We start from the raw sequence: 23,039 nt of genomic DNA on the forward strand, positions 1-23,039 counted from the left end.
TTAGTTACCGTTTCCCTTGGAGGGCCATTATGACTGAAATCATATCAGGAAGTCAAGAATAACATTGAAGTTACTGTAATGAGGCGATTGACAACAAGAAAATGCTGACCATCTCTCTCTTATTTTTTTACATGTGAGATTTTATTTTGGTACATATTTTAGCAAGCATCATGGAAGTTAGCATGTTTGATTTGCTTTCGCAGGCCACAGAAAATGATGTGGCAGGCCAGATCTGGCCCCCGGGCCTTGACTTTGACACCTGTGCACTCGAGGTTTGATGCGGCTGCTGTGGGGCGCACCATCTGAACAGTCTTCAGTGAGCCAGTTAGAACTGCCATGTCCGAAATATGAAACGTTTGAGTGTTTTAAACAACAAACTCATCTTAGATTTTTCATCCAAAATGAGGATATTTTGCTGCAGATGAACCCAGAAAAATAAAGCACACCAGTTTTCGAGCAAGCACCTGTGATCAAGTTTGAAGTTGTGGAGAAATGCATGTGTATGAGGAAGATGCAACCTATGGCATTCATCGATTGAGTGTCTGTCAGCCGGATGCATGCGTGTAAAAGTGCTGCAAGTACAACATTTTAGCAAACTACCGCATTGCCTGGTTAGCCTTGTGTTTTTATTCCACTTAAGGAAGGACATAAAAATGAGTCAAGGAGCTGAAAAAAAATGGAGCCATGTCAATTGTATCGCAGTATCATAGTCAAAGGCTCATCAGCCCGTCTTCTAATAAGTGAGCTGAGAAAGAAAAGATGAAGGAAGTAAAATCCAAGTTGTCCAGACAGCAGTCCTTTTTCTCACAGCTGACTCCAAAAATTGAAAGCAGCCACTGAAGTGTCTTTTCGGGTGAGCATTTCATTGTTACACAAGAGAAGTCCAAGACAGAGAGATGGTAACAAAAAAAAAAGGGCTTCATTGAAGCAGCTGTCTTGTTGTTCTGAGATGTTCGAAACAAACGAGAAATCCATATCCAAAAGCATCCATACATTTTCCGATCCACTTTATCCTCACAAGGGTCACGGAGGGTGATGGGGCCAATCCCAGCTGTCTTCGGGCAGTAGGCGGAGAACACCCTGAACTGGTTGCCAGCAAAATCGCAGGGCACACTCACACCTACAGACAATTTAGAGTATTCTATAAACCTGCCATGCATGTTTTGGGAATGTGGAAGGAAACTGGAGTACCCGGAGAAAACCCACGCAGGCACGGGAAGAACATGCAAACTCCACAGAGGAAAGCTGCAGCCGGAATCGAACACTGCACCCCTGCACTGTGAGCCAGATGCACGAACCAGTCGCCCACCGGGCCGCCCAGTTCATAATTCAACATATCGTAATTGTTAGTCCATTAGCAGAATTGCCAGTCTTGTCTTTGGAAAACAAGAAAAAATATACAAAAAAAAGTCAACAAACAATAAGAGTCTAGTTGCTCTGATTCAACTCTTGTAGACTACCACGACCTGGATGATTGAGAATCTTCAGAGACCTCAATGAAAACACCAATTATCGCAAGCACAATGGTATTTCTATTGTGACAGTTGTGATAGTGACACTTAACAAAAACTAAGGTGATAATATTCATATTGGGCTAACAATTTTTTTCATTAAAAAAAATATATACGGCTCACATGTGTGTGCGTGCTTGTATTTGAGGGGCATGTGTGAGTGTGTTTTTGGGGCACCAAAGGGTCATATATTTTCAAGTGATGCAGAGAGAGAGAGAGGTTTGTGACAAAAGGCCTTGACAGATTTGTATGTGCGTTTACCCCTACAGATAGCAAAGACTATGACGCCTACCTGTCCTACACGAAAGTAGACCCTGACCAGTGGAGCCAGGAGACTCGGGAGGAGGAGCGCTTTGCCCTGGAGATCCTGCCCGACATGCTGGAGAAGCATTATGGGTATAAACTCTTCATTCCAGACAGGGACTTGATCCCCACAGGAAGTAAGCTCTCCCTCCATCGCGATGCGTCAAATGTTGTGTGGCTTGGCGTCGCCGGTGTCTGCACAGTGGTACCGTGGCGTGTTTTCTTTTGCTACTGTGCTGTAGCAAAAGTGGCCCAGCAAGTTGTTTTGTCAGACATGAGCTCAAATGGATAGAGACCATGGAGGGCTCCTGGTTTCAACGGAGTTCAAACATTTATTGTCGGACATTGTTTATTTATAAAGTTGCACAAATGTAGGTTGAGATATGAGGTGGTGTTTTATTCTTATTATCTTTGTTATTGCTTTTGACTTTGGAGGGACATTTTTACCAAGGGATTTACCTGAATTCAAAATTGTATGACTGCCAGGATGATGGTCAAGTTCCATTTGTAAAATGAGTTGGCAAAAAAAAAAAAAAGCATAATTTTGGCATAGCAATGTGAGTGGTAGGAAGCTGTAGCTCTACTGATCAATCCCGTCCATGGTCCCGATCCAGTTCTTACTCAATGCATGCTGCGCAGTCCACAAGCTCTTGGTGCATGTGCATGTTTTGAAACATTTCTCTGGACGACCCCCATCAGGCCGCGCCCGACCCTTCAGGACTCCCCCGCCACCACCTCCATTACCCGCTTATGTCTGATGGACTCATCATGTCGATGACTTGGATGGCGTCATCATTGTACTTGCACCCACCTATCGTCGCAGGCTCAGCACCATCACTAATTGTACTTGTCTTGGGCACCATTCCAAGGTCAGAAATTCTGACTCTGAATATCTCCTCAATGTGAAGTGGCCCTAATATGGAGAAAGTGGCGTATAAATGCAAGGAGTTTGGTAACCTTCTGTAATTGGATGCAATCCAATCACGAAAATGCCATTGCAGTGTTCCCGTGCCTATTGTGGAATTCAACTTTCCGCTGAATTTACAGAACCCATCCTTGATTATTCAACTCGCCTCTGTGCTCTAACAGGAAACAGTTTTTCTATTAAACAAGCCTCTGGCACCCTCTTGTGGCAATCTGCTCTCAAGCAACGATATTGAAGCGATCCATCTCAACTGAGATATTTTGGGAGCAAAGGAAGGAGCTAAGTTTAGCCGAGGAAGTTAGGAGAGAATCGTCTCCGCATACATGTGCTCTTTAGGTTCTTTATTTTTTATTTTTAGTTCGTTATTTACTTACCAAATCATCAGTAAGTCATTTGTTTTTAAAGAGAATGCTGATCAAACTGACATGAAACTGTTGTGATATATTTAAGGTTTAAACTACTAATTTTGGCAAGAATAAATCTCATTAAAGCAATGAGTCACATTTTGTTACTATTCGTGGCAGAGCCCCCCCCCCCACACACACACACACATACAAATAGTGAGGAATTACTCGTTCCAACTGTATTTATACAGGATAGCGATTTCGCAACGGCTGCAGCTGTAACAAAGAACAGAGCACACGAGATAAAAATTAACAATAACACAAAGCACACCAACAAAATCTTTGGTCTCCATTCCGACACAACTTTGTTGTCTGAAGCGGTCGTAGAAGAAAGAGGAGCGAGCCGAAGTCTTCTTCCACCAATTGATCAGAGATATGATCACAGCAGGCATGATGTCACAAACGTCTGCTACAAGCTAAGTCTAAAAGTAAAAAAGCAACGGTTGTGTCCATCAGTGAGGAACATACACAGACAGAATGGTTCGATTCTCCAGTTCCAAAGTAGATTGTCTTCACTTGACTTTTCAAATACCAACTCCTCTCCTGCTCCTTGCTCCTTATCCTCAGAATTACTGCAATCACGTGAATCACGGTATACTTGAGATAAATAACAGGGATGACAGATTATTGTCAGTACAGGGTACTTGACACTCCTCTGCTTTTCTATGCTACTCATCCCATATTGAATCAGAACAGACCAATCGGCACACAACCGCCATGCCTTTGGTTGCAGGCAGTTTACGCCACAACACAGAGTTGCTTGGGTTGACTGAAAATGTATTCGTTACCTTTTCAATGTTGAATATTTATGTTTAGGTTTCACCAGCGATCATTTCCAGGATGACACCAGACTACTTAGAGGTACTTTCTTTCTCTTTGTGTCAACACAGGAAGAGCAAATATGTTGGATGTACACAGCAGCAAGAAATCCAACTTTTTTGACTAAAACTGTTTCGATCACTGTCGCTCAAGGGTCTGTTGAAGCATACTAACCTCGGAGTACTCTATTTTGTTAGGCGTTAACACTGTAATTCAATTTCTCACTAAGAATGGTAATACGACTGCCAAATGCCAAATTAATGCGGGTTTGACTTACATAAGTAGTGCTCACTGACAATACACATTTTGTACGAGAAGCATAGAAACCACTAAAATAATTGTTGACATAAATTAGCAACAAAGTCCAATTTTGCTTCACGTTGTTTATTAGTGTTTTTTCACTCGAGTGCCTCCAACAAATGCTGCAATAGTTTACATTCCGATGACAGTTTCACCAGAGGCCATCAACAAATTTCAGGTGTCAAAAGTATTCATGTTCATTACTGAAGCAGAAAAAGAAATATGAGGATAGACTTTCGTAGCAAAACAAATGGACTGAAGTTTCCCTTGCCCGAACGCGGGTCACCGGGGCCTCCCTCTGGAGCCAGGCCTGGAGGTGGGGCTCGTTGGCAAGCGCCTAGTGGCCGCGCCTATACCCATGGGACCCTTAGCCCAAAGAGGCAACGTGGGTCCACCTTCTCATGGGCTCACCACCCATGGGAAGGACAAAAGGGGTCGAGTGCAGTGAGAGCTGGGCGGCAGCCAAAGGCGGGGACCCTGGTGGTCCGATCCTCGGCTGCAGAAGCTAGCTCTAGGGACGTGGAATGTCACCTCTCTTTCAGGGAAGGAGCCCGAGCTAGTGTGCAAGGTCGAGAAGTTCCAACTGGATATAGTCAGACTTGTCTCCAGACACAGCCTGGGTTCTGGTACCAGTTCTCTCGAGAGGAGTTGGACTCTTTCCACTCTGGAGTTGCCCACGGTGAGAGGCGCAGAGCAGGTGTGGGCATAGTCATTGCCCCCCGGCTCAGTGCCTGTACATTGGGGTTCACGCCGGCAGACGAGAGGGTTGCCTCCCTCTGCCTTCGGGTGGGGGGACGGGTCCTGACTGTTGTTTGTGCGTATGCACCTAACAGCAGAACTCGCTGGTGGACACCAGCAGTAAGGGATGCCATCAAGCTGAAGAAGGAGTCCTATCGGGCCCTTATGGCCTGTGGAACCCCAGAGGCAGCTGATGGGTTTCGACTGGCTCAGCGGAACACAACCTCGGTGGTTGCCGAGGCAAAAACTCAGGCGTGGGAAGAGTTCGGTGAGGCCATAGAAGCCGACTTCAGGACGGCTTCGAGGAAATTCTGGTCCACCATCCGACATCTTTGGAGGTGGAAGCAGTGCACCACTAACACTGTGTACAGTGGGGAAGGGGTGCTGCTGACCTCAACTCGGGACGTTGTAAGTCGGTGGGCAGAGTACACGAATGAGGGCAGGAGGCCGCGAGAGATCGAACGGCGGATTGGTGCAGCGTCTGCTGTGATGCGAACTTTGTATCGGTCTGTCGTGGTAAAGAAGGAGCTGAGCCAAAGGGCGAAGCTCTCAATTTACCGGTCGATCAACGTTCCAACCCTCATCTATGGTCACGAGCTATGGGTCGTGACCGAAAGAACGAGATCCCGGATACAAGCGGCCGAAATGAGTTTTCTCCGCAGGGTGTCCGGGCTCTCCCTTAGAGATAAGGTGAGAAGCTCGGTCCTCCGGGAGGGGCTCAGAGTCGAGCCGCTTCTCCTCCACGTCGAGAGGAGCCAGATGAGGTGGCTCGGGCATCTGATTAGGATGCCCCCTGGACGCCTCCCTGGTGAGATGTTCCAGGCATGTCCCACTGGCAGGAGACCCCGGGGATGACCCAGGACACGCTGGAGAGACTATGTCACCCAGCTGGCCTGGGAACGCCTCTGGATCCCCCCGGGAAGAGCTGGAAGAAGTGGCTGGGGAGAGGGAAGTCTGGGCTTCCCTGCTGAAGCTGCTGCCCCCGCGACCCAACCCAATAAGCAGTAGAAGATGGATGGATGGATGGACTTTAGTCGAAGTATAAACTCAAGCTTTTTATTTCGGTAAAAGTATCAAAGTAATGTTTTTTAAAAAGTACTTAAAGTAAGAAAGTAAATGTAATGCAATGTGGGGGGAAATGCATTGATGAGGAAGTCAAGTCAAACATTATCTTTTCCTTAAGTGCATTTATATTGTAAACATGTTTTTCTCCATAATCTCGCATTTGTGGAAGAATAATCAAATTCATCCACTCCCACCCCATCCCAAAATATTTGTCAAAAACTTTAAGGACAAATGTTTGGGCCATGTCACATCAGGCTATTGTGCACTACCCTACCTGACCCTGGGAAAAAAATGAATAAATGAATGCCATCATGACTAAAATGTTATATTAAAAAGTCTACTTACTTCACTTGCATATATGGCCATTCCAAATTAACACATTTAAAAGGACTACAATGCAAATTACATTTAAGAGCCATGTGTACTCCTGAGCATTAACGTGTGATTCATGGAGTCATCTTACTTCGGTATGCTTTTTCAAGTTGGATGGTGAGTTTTTGAAATGCAGGATTGCCAAATCCAAATCCAGATCCAGTAAAATTCTAACCACAATTTGGCTTTAGCTACGGCTGCGTCTTCAACGAGCACTCTAGGGTTTTGAAGCACCAGTGGCGAAAGCCAAACTGTGGCCGGGTTTTCATTTTCTGAACCTCTTATTTGACACCTCTGGCCATGAGCTAGCGGCATCTCCGTTCACAAGGTTTGCAGCGTATTCAAAATCAGTTGTTTTTGATTCATGGTGGGCTGGATTTTTGCCGGTACTCGGCTGGAACACAGACATCTTATGGGCAAAGCTATACGCCTGCGCTAGTTTGAGTGTGGCGAGTTGTCGATGGATGATTTGTTGATTTGTGTCATGTGCAGGTGCAATGGCATCGCAGACAAACCAAGAGAGTGTCAGAATGGTCCCTGTTCCTGTTTATAGTTCTCATCCAACCACAATCAGATTCGCCTAACCAACGTCGATTGGTGTTTTGAACAATGATAAACTGCAACGAACACAATACTAAATGAAATAGTGACAAGGTTTTCTTTGTTGTTGTGTTTTGTTTTGTTTTTGTCAGGACCACAAGGTACAGATCTTTGCGATAAATTGCAAGAAATAAAAATTAGATTGAAAAATAACTACCGGTACTTCAATAGAGTGTCGATGTCCTAATTTCTACTTAAGGTAACTAAGTCTTTTTACTTCATTACTTTACACCTGACAATTATAGGGTAAACCTTTAAGGAAGAATGCAAATACCAAACATCCAAATGTGGAAATGCATTACCTCAGCGCGCATTTTAACGTGAAGTTTTGTGTGGCCATCAGTCAAAAACAAGATGCACGAATGTCTTTGGTTGGCTCCTATTTAAGGGAAAAGGGAAAATTCATTGAGCTCTGAATGATTTGCTCAATGAGGTCTGTCAGGAAAGTTCCAGGACCAGCGTCACAAACAACTTATTTGAAACCCAAACTACGTTTTCCCTTTCAATGTGAGCCTGATCAAGCAGCACATGTCTACAAAGAGCTCTGTGGCCTTTGCTTTGTTGAGTACTCGAAATGAGGCGAGGGCTTTTGCAGGACAACTCGGCACTGCTTCACCATGACAGCGTGGCTGCTCGCAACATGCTGAGCATCTGACAGCAATCCTCCGTGCCGGAGCAACCTCACCTGGCCATATGTGATCTTTTTTCATCTTTCCCAAACTCAAGGTCGTCATCAAGGTTTTGAAGGTGTGGACAACACCGAGATGGCCGTGATGATAGAGCTGAGGAGGATCTTGAAAGAATCCCTCTCGGAGTGCCCAAAGGCGTGGCAGAGAAATGTTCGACTCCAAGAGGATTACTTTGAAGGGAAAACATTTACGGTAGTTTGTAGTTTGGATGGGAAATCCGTCTTTTGTGACACTGCCCCCGCCAACTTCTCTGGCGCACCCAATAAATCAGAAGCTTGCAAGGGCGTTGACAAGTTAGTAAAAAGAAACACACACTCGCATTTGCTGATCTGCCCGAAGAGCAGTTGAAGGTGAGACAGAATGGCAACAGGTGAGAAGCGGGAATTGGGCTGCAACAACGAGCATGTCAATTTATTATACAACAGAAAAAAAATCAAAACCATTTCCACAAGTTGCTCGGTTTGGATTCCGTTCTGTGCAGTAAACAAATATGTCGTGTTTCGTTTTTCAAAGTTGTGATAGCTTTTAGGTCCCAGCCGAAAACAAGGGATGTCAAACTCATTTATGGCACGGGCCACATTTTAGTTACCGTTTCACTTGGAGGGCCGTTCTGACTTAAAACCACGTAAAGAAGTCAGCTGTTGATTCAACTATTGTTTAAGTTACTATCATGAGGGGTTTGGAAACAAGAAAATGCTTCGAACATATCTCTTATTTATTACATATGAAAATGTAAAATTCTGGCCGACATTTTAGAAGGCATCATGGAAGTTGACATGTTTGAGCTGCTTTTGCGGGCCACATAAGATAAGATAAGAAAACCTTTATTAGTCTCGCAATGGAGAAATTCCCAATTCACAGCAGCAAAGTTATGAAAGGAAGAAGTAGAACAACAAAATATAGGAGCTGCTGGAACATGATGATGTGGTAGACCCTGTGCACTTAAGTTTGACACCTGTGGAGAGAATTGTCATGCAAAAGCCTTTTTTTTCTCAAGCAAAGTTTGCCTTGTAATTCGACATGCCAAGAAGAAAGTAATGGATGTTGTCCTTTACTGTGTCATGTTTCTTTTGTCTGTTAAAACATGCGTGATTCTGTGTTAGTGTCACACTGCTTAGGTGTCACTTAGCGGCTGATGCAGTGACACACTGTATTGCACTGACACACATGAATGTGAAAACACAAATAAGACAAGGGTTTAAGTTTTCAAGATGCATGAAACTTAACATGTTTTATTTTTAGGAGACATGCTGACAGTGGTGGCCCTGTTGGCTCGCTCATCTTAATGTTTGAGCTTTATTGTCGGGAATCAATTGAACCCCCCTGTGCTAGGTTTAGATGTGTAATTCTTTGCAATAATCGTCTCAAACTGGGTGTAAACAATAGGATTTTATCCGCGTGCCCAAAAGCCATGAAGACTCTTTTGAAAGAAAGGAGTCGAGGTTGTTAGCATGCCAACAAAAATGAATCATGCAAATAGCATTGCCAAAGCAGCTCTGGCTGACAGAAAGTGATCGCCCGTGTGGTTTTTGTACATGTGCTTGTAGCTTACATCGAGGACGTTGCACGCTGTGTGGACCAGAGCAAGCGCCTCATCATCGTTTTGACGCCCAGCTACGTGGTACGGAGGGGGTGGAGCATCTTTGAGCTGGAGACACGTCTTCGTAATATGCTGGTGACGGGCGAGATCAAGGTCATCCTTATTGAGTGCGCCGAGCTGCGCGGCATCATGAACTACCAGGAGGTGGAGGCCCTCAAACACACCATTAAGACGTTGACCGTCATCAAATGGCGCGGCGCGGCCAGCAACAAGCTGGACTCCAAGTTCTGGAAGCAGCTCGTCTACGAGATGCCCTTCAAGCGCACCGAGCCCCTGAGCATCTCCCACGAGCAAGTGCTGGATGTGAGCGAGCAAGGGCCCTTTGGCGAGCTCCAGGCGGTATCGGCGATGTCCATGGCGACCGCCACCTCCACCGCCATGGCAACGGCGCATCCAGACTTGCGTTCCAACTTCCACAACTCGTACCACACCCAGATGAGACAGAAACAATACTACCGTAGTTACGACTATGAGCTGCCACAGAGGGGCACTCTGCCGCACTTGTCCTCCGGCCGAAACCAGCACACGTACTGCAACATCCCCATGACACTCCTGAATGGACAGCGGCCTCAGTCCAAGTCGCCGCGACAGCAGAGTTTAGAGGAAGGCCACGGCAACAACGCCATGCTGCCGCTTCTGCCCCGAGAGACCAGTATATCCAGCGTCATCTGGTGACACACAGCCCTCACCGCAATATAGGATTTACTAATCCGGGAGACAGGGTGGGATTGCTTTTGCAATCTGTGTATCATTCGTCCTTTCCGTTTTTAATTGGCAATTGGGGTAGAAAAAAAAAGACTGTTTGGTTCCTTGTTTTTTTGTTTTGTTTTGTTTTGTTTTTTTAAATGAAACAAAAAATGAAATGTCAGATATTTCACATCTCAATTCAAGCCCAAATCAAATTTACAAAATGGATAAATTGGCCGGGGATTGGATTGGATTTTTATATTTGATTTCTCATCTTGATTTGGGCGGCCCGCTGGGCAAGTGGCTAGCGTGTGGGCTTCACAGTGCAGAGGTGTAGCTTTCAATCCCGACTCCGGCCTACCCGTGTTGCATTTGCATGTTCTCCCCGGGGCTGCGTGGGTTTTCTCCGGGTACTCCGGTTTCCTCCCACATTCCAAAAATATGCATGGCAGGCTGATTGAACTCTCTCAATTGTCCCTCGCTGTGAGTGTGAGCGCGGATGGTTGTTCGTCTCTGTGTGCCCTGCGATTGGCTGGCAACTGGTTCAAGGTGTCCCCTGCCTACTGCCAGAAGATGGCTGGGATAGGCTCCAGCACCACCTGTGACCCATGTGAGGTTAAAGCGGATCAAAAGATGGATGGATGGATGGATGGATCTTCATGTGATCCGGAAGTTTAATAGAAGCATAAAGAAGCAAAGAAATTAGTTAGGACTCCGACGGCTATGATTCTTCAAATAATGCATAAGCCATATTTTAAAACGGACCGGGTCCTCACCGCCTAAAAATATACTTGGCTTTCCAAGAATTACTACCATCACGACTCACATTTAAATGCAGTAACATAGTCATCCTTTAGGCTGTGCTGTTGTGCCCAGTGTGCAAATCCAGTACAAAGGGCTGTCTAATTGTGCACACGGGTGGACTTTATTTTATTTTGGTATTTTCACAGATGAGCGCAATTAGAAATTGCCTCTTGAGCCTTTGTGCGCGTAAACACAGCCGAATAGATTCCCCGGCCAATGGAAGCAACTCATGTCCTTTAACTCATTCAGTATCAGCCAATTCTGGACCAAGTCTGAAAAGACGTTTAAAAACGTCTTTGGGAGTGAATGAGTTAAGTGCAGAGCGTGAGAGGCACACAGTCTTTGATATTGCGGAAGCAGACAGTGACTAGCAGAGGCTCAAAGCACACAAAGTGTGTTTATAAGGAACTGCAAGGAGATCTCCATTGGTGGATATCGAATTGGTCAGCACGATCACAGATCATCGCTCTGAAGTGGGCACTTGGATACCTTCCAACCTGATCATTCCTGTCTGCATGTGAACCCCACCCACATAGCTGTCCCATGGTCAAAGAGGGTGATTTTAAAAATATAAATAATAATAATAATAATAATGCATTCAATAAATTGATTTCTACATTGATTCAGAGGGTTCGATACACAGCATTTTTACATATTTACGAATTAAAAAAAAAGATAATAATAATAACCGGGCACTTTTTTTTGTTTTTTTTTCAATTGCCAAACAAAAAGTGGTAAGAACAAACGATGCACGGATTGTTTTGTGACACTGAACAACAAATGGGGGGGGGGGGGGGGGGGGGGGAAGAGCAACTGTTTTACGCCATGCCTGTAAACACGTAACTTAAGCCAACACCGGCCAATATGGCTGGCAAAATGCTGGAACACAGGGTCATGTACATAGTGTTTGTAATTCTTTGTAGCATTTGTTTTTATTGATGACATTCTCTGTCATCGTGTGTGTGGGTGTGGGTGTGTTTCTTTGTTTGCTTTTGCGAAATTTGTGAAATGGATCACATACATGAGTGTGTGGGTCGAAGATATGTGAGATGGGTGATTATCGGTGGTGGGCAGGATCTCCGGGAGCCACGTCTCAGCCGCTCCAACCACTTGTCAAGTCAAGGACACAAACTCAGGAGTCACAAACCCCAATAACGGATGGCAGTGGTAACTGAGAAAGACGGTGCTATTGGCTTACATTGCTGTTTTCTTTGAGATAACGCAGACTTATATACCCCTAACAAATGACTCTATTGCAGAAAAAAATTAATTGTGTAGTATTTTATGAAAAGAGTCTATTTTTGTAAAAGTGCGGGTGACAGAAGGACTTTCAGAGCAGAGATTTGTAAGTCGGAGGGCATCGCTCACCCCCTCTGATGGGTCATTCACTGTATGTCTTACATGGCAAAGAGTATATTACAGTTGGGAAGTCCTCGGCCACCTGATCTTGTGTTGTTTTAGCAGCCAGCGTACCTCAGAAGAGCGCAGATCTCTGCCAGGGCCAGACAAAAGTCAATCATGGAGGTTGTTAAAATTCTTATGGGGTGGAGGAGGGAGGGGGGGGGGGGCAAACACTGAAAATCAAAGGTTGTATCTGCACTTCTACCCCGATTCTCACCAAAATGTGACATTTTCTTCCTTTCCTCCAGCAAATGTGTTTTTGTGGTAGCGGTATCTGTCCGACCACTTACTGTTTTACAATGTCTCAAAATGACCGTTGAGGAAAAAAAACATAAAAACAACAAAACTAGTGAGGGCCGAAGACTTTTGGACAATCTGTATTTCCGTCATAAAAAAGGCGAGTTGTGACAGCACCCGGATGCAACAATGCCGTTGGTGATTTCGGAAACGGGGGAAAGGAGAAGCCACATCATCAACCCAAAGCATTCGCTTCATGCGGTTCCTCCAGTCGGACCAGGGCTAAGCCATCATTCCCTTCCTACACGACTGCTCGGCTCTTCGAGCACCATTCCATTTTGCCAGCAGGACAGATGTCAGTTATCCAAGGAGTGCAAACTTTAGGGCTTTGGCCTCCAAACTCAGGATGATGTCGCGTGTTCTCTGTGCACGTTTTCTGTGTGAAACGTGGGACTGCATCTGTGTTGTGACTGCTACTTTTCTTTCTTGTTTCTTTAAACCTGTGACAACATGAGCAGAAATGAAACTACGACTCCAGCGCGGGAGGTGTTGCCATATCAAAGAAATGAATATACGCCTAACAGGACAAGACAATGACTTCTTTCCCGTTTTGAGATATCGCAGTTTCCGCTCTCAGTCAAGAGGCTTTAGCAATGCATCTGTGGAAAGAGATTGGTGGGTTGAGGTCAGGATTCAAGTTCTTCCACCCCAAACTCATCAAGCTGCTTTATGCGCCGGGGAAAAGACATGTTGGAATACATTGGGCATTCCGCAAACCGTTCCCACAAAGTTGAAAGCGTAGAATGATCCCAAAAGTCTTGGTAATATAAATAATTAAGAACAGAAAGATCCATCCGACCCCTGGCTGACCGTCGTGGTAAGGATGTGAAACTAAAGGAATAAAACTCAATTTGAGACATTTTATTGTGCATAATTTTGACAATTTATCTCAAGGCAGCTTGAAATAAAGTCACAACGTTTTGAGAGGATTCATTCAGGTGTATGATTTTTTTTGGGGGGGTGGGGTGAAGAAAGCTTATATGAAGCACGAAAACAGAAGAAAGTAAGTCAACACACAAGTGTTTGCTTCACTGGCAGGTTGTGGTGTGTCACTCGCTGGTCTATCAAACAAAACACTCACTGACTTATTGGAGCCATAAGGTGCAATCTTCAGCACTCTTGAATTGTTTCTTTTTACGCTGAGATTCAAGCGTTCCTGAAAGGACCCATGTCCCCCCCCCCCCTTTCGGGGGGCAGAACAAATGACGGATACGCAGAGCAGTGTGCTTGTGACAACTCAATGTCAAAATACAATGATGAAGATTTAGATGAAGACAATCAAGCCATAATAATCCCGTTGGGGCCACATCACAAAGCAATCGTCCTAAAGGAGGAGCTTAAATAAATTCCCATTGCACCAATTCATGTTATACGTGGACACCCATTTTTTATATTACAGTGAGTATTTGGAATATTTGTGGTGACAAATGGCTGTGATGAAGATGAGTAACAAATATATAGCACAGAATTAATTGCAGGCACTTTTCACTAGAGCGGAGAACGAATGGTCTCTTCTGTTGCTGGGTTATTTTCTATCATCTATCTGTAATGTACATGAAATGAGCTAATGCTATTAATAAAACACACTTGAAGTCACACAGTCTGAGTTACATGTTTGTATGGACCTGGATGTGTGTGGAAGAACACTGGCGGAAACCACAGTTCTAAAGTGTAAGTCACAATTTGCTCGATATGGCCAGCTTGACCGGGTGATCACTGACTGTGGGCCACAGTTTGAGAATGACACATTCAGAAGATTTTCAAAAGAATGGCGGTTTGAACATGTTATGTCCTCACCGAGACACTCCAAATCAAATGGCAAGGCTGAATCGGCTGTGATAATAGCCAAGAATCTGTGTAAAAGAGCTGCTGGTGCTGGCTCTGATCCCTGGTTGGCTGTATTGCAGTGGAGGAATACCCCTTCGGACAACATGGACTACAGTCCGGCCCAAAGACCGATGGCCCGTCGGCTGAAAACGCCACTTCCTGTTTCGGAGAGTCTGTTGGAGCCATGCATAGTGACGGGTGTTACGGAGAAGTTGAAGTCTAAGCATCAAACAGCCAAGCTGTGGTATGACACATCAGCGAGAGATCTGCCAGAACTAAAAATTGGCCAACCAATAAAGATGCAGCCTTTGCCTGGAGATCGGACCAGGAGATGGAGAAGAGGTGTGTGTCTCCAGCAGGCGGGCCCTCGATCCTATGTAGTGGATGTAGAAGGTACTCTGTACAGACGTAACAGAGTGGCTCTGAGACCAGTAGAACAAAATATGGCTGAGAGACGAACGGAGCAAAACGAGGCTACAAGACCAACAGAACTAAACCTGACACCTCCCAAACCACAGGAGAGTCAGGGCAGTGACTGTATGAAGGAAGAGACGGGACAAACGGACAAGATGAGGAAAAGACACAGATGGACACAAAGGGACAGTACAAGACCAGCAGGGGTCGGATATAGAAAAGCTAATATTGTTTATTATTAATTGTGGTGAATTATAAAAGGGGAGCCCTGCGATTGGCTGGCAACTGATTCAGGGTGTCCCCCGCCTACTGCCCGAAGACGGCTGGGATAGGCTCCAGCACCCCCCGCGACCCTAGTGAGGATCAAGCGGTTCGGAAAATGGATGGATGGATATAAAAGGGGAGATGTTTGGGGACTATCCCCCCCCCCCCCCGGTCTAGTTAAAATGGTATAACCCAAGAGGCAAGGTGCGGCTTGCCACCGTTACTATCAGTTGCCATCCATGCTATTAAAGCATCAGTTAAACGCCATCATGACTTGTGTCATTAATAAACCAAACAGACTTCTGGTTGACTGGTTCCTGTTCTGTGTGAAAATCAGGATTTGCATCACACATCCCCCATCTCCGTCAGCACCACGCTACAATATATATTTTTTAAATAACCCCAAATTACAATTATAAATTGAAATTTAACGTGTTTTGATTTACAAACAATTACGCTTACAATCAGCCTCTCAGAACGTATTGTGTTCATATTTTGGGGACCTCATGTATATCCATCCATCCATTTTCTGATCCGCTTATCCTCACAAAGGTCGCGGGGCATGGCAGTTTAATGGAACACTCTCAATTGTCCCTGCGTGTGATTGTGTGTGTGAATGGTTGTTGGTCTATGTGTCCCCTGCGATTGGCAGGTAACCAGTTCAGAGTGTACCCCGCTTAGTGCCCAAAGACAACTGGGAGAGGCTCCAGCACACCTCGCGACCCTCGTGAGAATTAGCAGATCAGATAATGGATGGATGGTCATAAATTATCAATCTATCACAAATAATGTATCTTTATCCATCCATCTATGGCAGCTATTGGTCGTGACAGATAGAGCCAATAACTGATCTCTTCAATAGCAGAAAATATATAAATTGACATGTGGTACCCACTTTTTGTGACATTTTTGTTTGGTGGTGTGCCATGAGATTTTGCGGACTTAAAATATGTGCCTTGGCTCAATTAAGGTTGGGAAATCACGGATTTCAGGTGCCTAACGCACTGTCCTGCAAAAAGAGAGTTACATTGGATGTCCAACAGTTTCAAATTTACAGTAAAATATAACAATTACCCAAAACAAATGGTCAACATTATTATTTTGTCATCAGGTATATTCGCGGATATTTCTTGTCCAAGGCAACAACAAAATAGGATTCAGGTTCGACAGCGTGACAAGAACGTCCGGCCATATTGGGTTTGTGTGGTTTTCTCCATCAGCAAAGAATATACCAAACAACCACAGGAAAGAGCTGTAAGGCTGTTGCTTATAAACCTGCATTACAAAGTCACTTTTATCACAGGCAGGATGTAACAGTTTGAAATTTTAATGATTCTCTGTGATTTAATTCAATGGGATTACGGTTTGATTCGATATGGTATGACTGTACTTTATATCATGTTAATATTCAAAAACACGGAAAAGCTCAAACTATCCAAGTTAGTTAAAATAAAGGAAACAACAAATCATTAGCAATGTCAGACTGATTTACAACGATTTATACCTTGTGTCTGTCTCTCATAATATATATACACTGTATATATTTCTTCCCTCTCAACCAGACAACAAGAGGAGCCGCTGCGGGTGCCCGCGCCGCCATCAAAAGAACATAAAATGACAAAATAATACAACACAACACATAAATCACAGACAGCCATGCAATCTTAACCACTTTTCCTGCATACACTTTGTTTTTTGAAGCAGTTATAGATGAAAGAGGAGCAAATCAAAATGTCCTTTTCACATGTGGATCGAAGACATCATGCTTAAAATGTGCACACGTCTGTTACAAGCTAAGTTTGAAAGCAACAAGAAGCTGTAGCGTCCATTAACGAAAAAGAGATTGGCCCATGCAAATCCGCTTCAATTCCAAGCCGAGACTCCCAGTTCCACATGCGCATCGGCGCTCTGTGCTGACGCTCCTTTCTTCTCATCGTCGGCTCCACAAGCCATCCATCCATCAAGCTGCAGACTGTCCAACAGCACCGACCTTTCTGCTGAAAAAAGTGGGGCTGTGAAAAATGCTGCCCATTACAGGCGCAAAACACAATCGCCCCCCGGACTGTCCAGCAACGACAGTCAAATGGCGCAGACATTCCTCCCTATCAGTGTTGGTAGCGGCCGGAATTTGAAGAAACTACTGGAATGACTGCAAACTGTGGGTAATGTGTTGGTCATGTATCAACCAGCAGTTGAGCAATGCAGTCGCTGTTTTTGGCTGCAAAACAGTTAAATGTCCCTTTTTACATGATCATGCATACAGCAACGGTTCTAGAATATGAAATGTGGTTATTCACACTGGTGACAGCCCACCTTTTACGATGTGTTCCGATCTATCGTAAACGTTAGCTGAGCAATAAACAGAGCAGTTACTCAGTGTTGCTGCTGAAGTTCACCATCCAATGTATCTACTCGGGAAAGGCTGATGTGTCGTTCGCGAACGAACCGGCTCTTAGAGCCGGCTCTTTGAGGTGAACGACAGCAGCCGGCTCCTAATCGGGAGCTACGGAAGAGGATTAGGGCCAATGAAGAAAGAAAAAATAAAATTGGCAAGATTCTCACTTTAATCTCCGAATTCTCTTCCGTAGGGAGCCGCTCATAATAGGAGCCGACTTTTTTTTTCTTCTGTTTTTTTTCCCCCTTTCGGTTAAAGCCGCACGTGATTGGTCAAGATCCGTGGTAGAAGAGGGAGGGGAGGGTTACACACCACACACACGCACACACACACACGCTGCAGTGAGGAGAAGGGGGAGGAGTGAGAGACATTCACAGCAGCACACTGTGAGCAGCACACGAACAGGAGAGACAGGGAGACGAGAGAGAGCTCGATAGCGCTACAGAGAAAAAACAACACGGTGGAAAGTGGAAAGGTGAGAAAATGGATAGGGAAACGCAGTGAAATTTGGACTCATTTCAACTTATTTGATAGTTCAAAGGCAGCGTGTAGACTGTGCAAGGTTAAAATATCCAATATCAAATTTTAATTTATAATTTGTTGTGTGGTAATCAAAGCTTACTTATGTCGTTTTACTGTAAATAGTTAAAAGCTTATAAATATACAAAGAGATTGGAACTTTTTGTTGACCTTGTTTTGAGATGGGTCTTTGTTTTTGTACTTTGTAATTTCTTTTTTGTAGCTCTCCATGTTGTACTCCATATTGAGTATGTTCAGAAGAATATAAATAAAGCCATATAAATAATAAATATTTGATATTCTGTATATTTTTTACATTAGTAATTATTTTACACATAATTTTACATTATTTTTGGTCGTAAATTAATTTAAGCAACAAAAAAACTGAGGAGCCAATTGGGAGCCGAAAGTGCCGGCTCTTTTTAGTGAGCCGAGCCAAAATAGCTGGCTCTCTAAAAAGAGCCGGAATTCCCATCACTAATTCAAGCGGTTCAGGTTGCCGTTATAGTTCAGGTGCTCCGAAACTGTCGGCCTTCGAATGAGACAGACCTAACTTTTTAGCACAGAAGTAGTGCTAATACTGTACTTACAGCATCCATATCAAACTCGCACTGGCTGCACTAACATTAAACTTTCATATGAAGGCTGGGGGCGGGGGGGGGGGGGGGGGCTAAAGTAGCATCATGAGTGTGAGACCCCTGTATTAAATGAAGAAACAATGACATTTCTCATCTTTTTGGAAAGGTGGGTTGGAAATATAGGTTGTTATTTCAGTAATATTGTATTACTACATTGATAAACCACAATATTAGCCCCTCTGACAGTTTAAGGGTACCTGTATATTCGTTTCAATGGCAGCAATGTTAAATGGTGGATGCGGAAAGGAGCCAGTAAACTTCTTGAAGTGATGTTGTAGTCTTGGAAGTAGGAAAAACGGACAAGCATAAATATGGAACAGCTTTGACAATATACCAAACTGTAATAACTGAAGCAGATGACTGCATAAACCGTATGGATGTTTTAATTTGTTTTAATTTCTTGAATAGATTGTTAAAGTTGCATGATTGCCTTTTTGCAGCCGAGCCAGCAGAGGGCAATATAACTGTACTCTGCATTTTGTTCGTGGTGAATGACGTAGTCAGCCTTATAAAAAAAAGGGTGAATAAACACACCGATGTATGGCTGAAGAAAACACCTCATCATGTCATTCTTGGGATGTTAGGCAGTCGACACGCGCTGTGAAGTAACCCTGCTAACCCTCGATAAATTAAGAACTAAAGTGTTTTGAAATGTTGTTACAGTTTTCATACTTTATATAGGTTTAGAATTTGTGTGAATTTCTGATTATGTTTTATATGAAACGTTAAAGTGAGAAGACCATGAAAGGGTTGATCAAGAGTTAAGTTGAGTTTTCACTCCACAGTTGCGGCTGTGCCCATCTCCCTCCTCCCCCCTCGCATCAATTAGGAAACCAATTATTGAAATCAAAGCCGGAGGAGAGCGGTCAAGTCTTCGCGTGATAGATTTTGGCGCGTGCATTGTACTGTAATATCTGTTTCTTGTATTTGTGTGACGTCATAGGGAGGGGAGGAGCCAGGTTGGGGGGAATATTGGCTCCGGGAGTTAGTCTGAGTGGGGAGTGCATGGGCGTGAGTTGTGGCTAACAGCAACTCCTTTGAATGCGTGTGTTTACTACTTATTTTGTTATTAAAAATGATTAATAGTATCAGCGACTGCGAGCATCCTTCTCTCCGCTACTGAAGGGCATTACATTGGTGTCAGAAGTTTTGGATTCACCCGTCGCACTCCCGTTTTTGCGTAAGGATGTTCGGCGACTCCGGTACTCGGCGGAAGGTGAAGGAAGAGGCCGTTCTGTGCGGCGATGCCGTTACCCGGCGGACGGTAAAGGATGAAGCCGTACCGTGCGTGATTGATATGCCTGAGTCGAGTTGCAACGGGCGCGGTCGCCATGAAGCTGTTGATTCGCGCCAAAATGAGCGCGGGCCCGCCAAAACTGAGTTACGCCATGACGTAGCGGCAGGTGCCGCCGCCATCGCAACGGACGTAAACATGCATGGCGGCGCCCTTGGGCTCGCGTGGCCCTCCATGAAAGCTCTTAAATTCTCCGGAAAAGGGAGTTGGGAGGCTTATAGAGCACAGTTCGAGTTGGTGGCCAACGCAGCGGATTGGTCGGACAAGGTGAAAGCGGTGCAGTTAGCGCTTTCGCTGACGGAGGAGGCTACATCCTGTCTGCTGCTGCTGAGCCCCGGAGAGAGACTCGATTACAGCGCCCTGGTGGGTGCTTTGCAGAGGCGCTTTGGGGAGTTTAATTTGAGAGACTCTTTGCGCTGTGAGTTCAAGCAGCGGGATCGACATCCCGGTGAGCCACTCCGTTGTCTTGCTCATGAGATCGAGAGCCTGGGTCGGCGCGCATATGCTGGAATGCCAAATGAGATCCAAAATGAACTGATACGCGATCAGTTCATCCAAGCTCTCAGACCGGATGAGCTGCGCCTGCACGTCCAGCTTGCCCACCCGGCAGCCCTGGGAGAGGCACTCTCTCTCGCTACAGAGTGGGAGATTGCAACCAAGGGGGCGCTACAGACATCCGCCTGCCCCGTTTTGGCCACCTCGTTGTCGGAAGGGGAGGAGCCCAGGCCAGCGTGGTTGGAGGAGCTGGTGTGCGCAATAAAGACCCGCCCAGCACAGCAGGAGGAAAGAAGCGGACATCGTGCACGCCCGGCTGTCTGCTGGGGTTGTGGACAGCCAGGTCACCTGCTGCGGCGCTGCCCAAAATTGTTGAACCAGCAGGGAAACGGAAAAGGGTCCGTGTAGCCCCGACAACGCGGACCCCTACAGTTGTTAACCGGGAACTGCAACCCGCATTCGGAGAGAAAGCTATAACGGTGGGCTGGACGGACGTGGGGGACCCCAGTCATGTTCGTGTGCAGATTGGGGACGTTTCCTGTACAGCCCTGGTGGACACTGGGTCTTCAGCCACAATTGTGAGGCCTGACGTTGTTCCAGTAGGGACCGTCTTAACATCGACCTTTACAAAACTGAGGACCGTGACCGGTGAAACAGCCGAGATGAGAGGCAAAGGGACATTTTTGTTCGTCCTGGGGGGTCTTTCGACAACCCACTCAGCTTGGGTAGCTGACGTGAGTGATCCCTGTATTCTTGGACGGGACTTTTTAAAAGCTGCGAAATGTGTGGTGGACTTGGGAGCTGGGGTGCTCACCCTGCCGAGTGGTCAGCATGTAGGGCTGATCCTGGCGTCTAGGCAGGGTACTCCGGGGGTGGCCGTCAACAATGCAGACCCTGCAGCGGAGAACACAGATGTACGGATGACCGGACCCAGCCTGTCCAATGCAGCAGCAGCGCTGACTCCTCGACAGTCGACGGTAGATCGGGTAGAGTCCGCTCGCCCCGTAATGGACTTCTCACTGGCGGGGCCAATGACATCCAGCCCAGCTACGTCAGTGGAGTTAACCCCGGGTCGGCCAACAGAGAACCGGACTGGGGCTATCCGGTCCATTTGGGAGAAGAACTGTGGCGGCTTGGATGTCGAGCAGCGTGAGCAGCTGTGGCAGGTACTGTGGGACTTTGAGAACATCTTTGCCCTCAGTGAGAATGAGGTGGGCCTCACTCACTTGGTTGAGCACCACATCGACACCGGTGACGCGCGACCAGTAAAGGTTCGGCCCCGACGCCTGCCTCTGGCCCAGCAGGAGGCCGCGGATCAGGAGATCCGTGCCATGCTCGAGGCAGGGATCATAGAGCCTTCTGATAGTCCGTGGGCGTCTGGCGTGGTCATGGTCCCCCGGAAAAAGAGCACCAGACCACGGTTCTGTGTGGACTACAGGCCGCTCAATAAGGTGACAAAGAAGGACTGCTACCCGCTCCCACGGATAGACGAGACATTGGATTTGGTCTCAGGCTCCGCGTGGTTCTCATCACTCGACCTGCGCAGTGGCTACTGGCAAGTCCCCATCACCACGGAGTCCAGACCCAAGACGGCATTCTGCACCACCCGAGGACACTGGCAGTTTAAGGTCATGAGTTTCGGACTATGCAATGCACCAGGAACATTTGAGCGTTTGATGGACACAGTGCTCTCGAACATTCCGAGGCAAAGGTGCCTGGTGTATTTGGATGATGTCCTCGTCCATGGTGGGTCTTTTCAGGCTGCAATGGAGTCTCTGAGACTGGTGCTGGGAAGAATTGCAGCGGCTGGGCTGAAACTGCACCCAGAAAAGTGCCACTTTATGCAGCGGGAGGTGGAGTTCCTGGGCCACCGAGTGAACGGTGAGGGCATCAGCACGCTGGAGGAGAAGGTCCGCACCATTAAAGATTGGCCAGTACCAAGGGACCAGAAGCAGTTGAAAAGCTTCTTGGGGCTGGCCTCGTACTACAGACGGTTCGTGAAGGGATTCTCTTGCATCGGGGCGCCCTTGTTCCACCTCCTTAAAGACAACCAACCCTTCCTCTGGTTGCCGGATTGTCAGGAGGCGTTCTGCAGCCTAAAAAGAGCCCTCATGAATGCTCCTGTTCTCACCCCGCCAGATCCAGCCTTACCTTTTGTGCTGGACACGGACGCAAGTAATGTCGGCATGGGGGCGGTGTTGTCACAGGTGGGGCCGGAAGGTGAGCGAGTGGTGGCCTATTTCAGCCGCACTTTCAACAAGAGTGAACGACGCTACTGTGTTACCAGACGTGAACTGTTAGCAGTTGTTTTGGCTACACGCCATTTCAAGTATTACCTGTGTGGCGTGCCTTTCACCCTCAGGACAGATCACGCCGCACTACAGTGGCTGATGTCATTCAAGGAACCAGAGGGCCAAGTAGCACGGTGGCTGGAGGAGCTGCAGGCGTTCCACTTCACAGTGGTACATCGGGCTGGGGCTCAACATGCCAATGCGGACGCCCTTTCCCGGCGGCCATGTTCTGTTAGTGGCTGCAGCTACTGCGACCGGCGGGATGCCAGGGAGTTGGAGCTGCGTGGGGAAGCGACTGCTGCTGGACCGTCATGCTGCACTTTGGAGGCTGTGGACACTACAGAGTGGGCTGCCAAGCAGGAAGAGGACCGTGATCTCAACCCTGTG

The 23,039-nt window shown here is 46.3% G+C and overlaps 1 protein-coding gene across 2 annotated transcripts in view; it reads left to right on the top strand.

Annotated features, from left to right (window-relative positions):
* LOC147211532 (interleukin-1 receptor accessory protein-like 1) overlaps nucleotides 1–11,602 on the top strand; it is a 223,483-nt gene extending 211,881 nt beyond the window's left edge. Inside the window, exons 10-12 of one of the 2 annotated variants that reach the window (XM_086128247.1) lie at nucleotides 1,781–1,951; nucleotides 3,960–4,004; nucleotides 9,274–11,602. In XM_086128247.1, coding sequence (XP_085984373.1) covers nucleotides 1,781–1,951; nucleotides 3,960–4,004; nucleotides 9,274–10,001 — 944 coding nt within the window. In that variant the 3' untranslated portion in view covers nucleotides 10,002–11,602. The remainder of the gene's footprint in view (nucleotides 1–1,780; nucleotides 1,952–3,959; nucleotides 4,005–9,273) is intronic. The other variant, XM_086128249.1, reaches the window with a different exon arrangement.
* Nucleotides 11,603–23,039: the final 11,437 nt, after the last annotated feature.

Source organism: Hippocampus guttulatus, chromosome 1, assembly GCF_054856545.1.
Source record: "Hippocampus guttulatus isolate MCC_2025c chromosome 1, RoL_Hgut_1.0, whole genome shotgun sequence".
In the NCBI taxonomy this organism is placed as follows: domain Eukaryota; kingdom Metazoa; phylum Chordata; class Actinopteri; order Syngnathiformes; family Syngnathidae; genus Hippocampus; species Hippocampus guttulatus.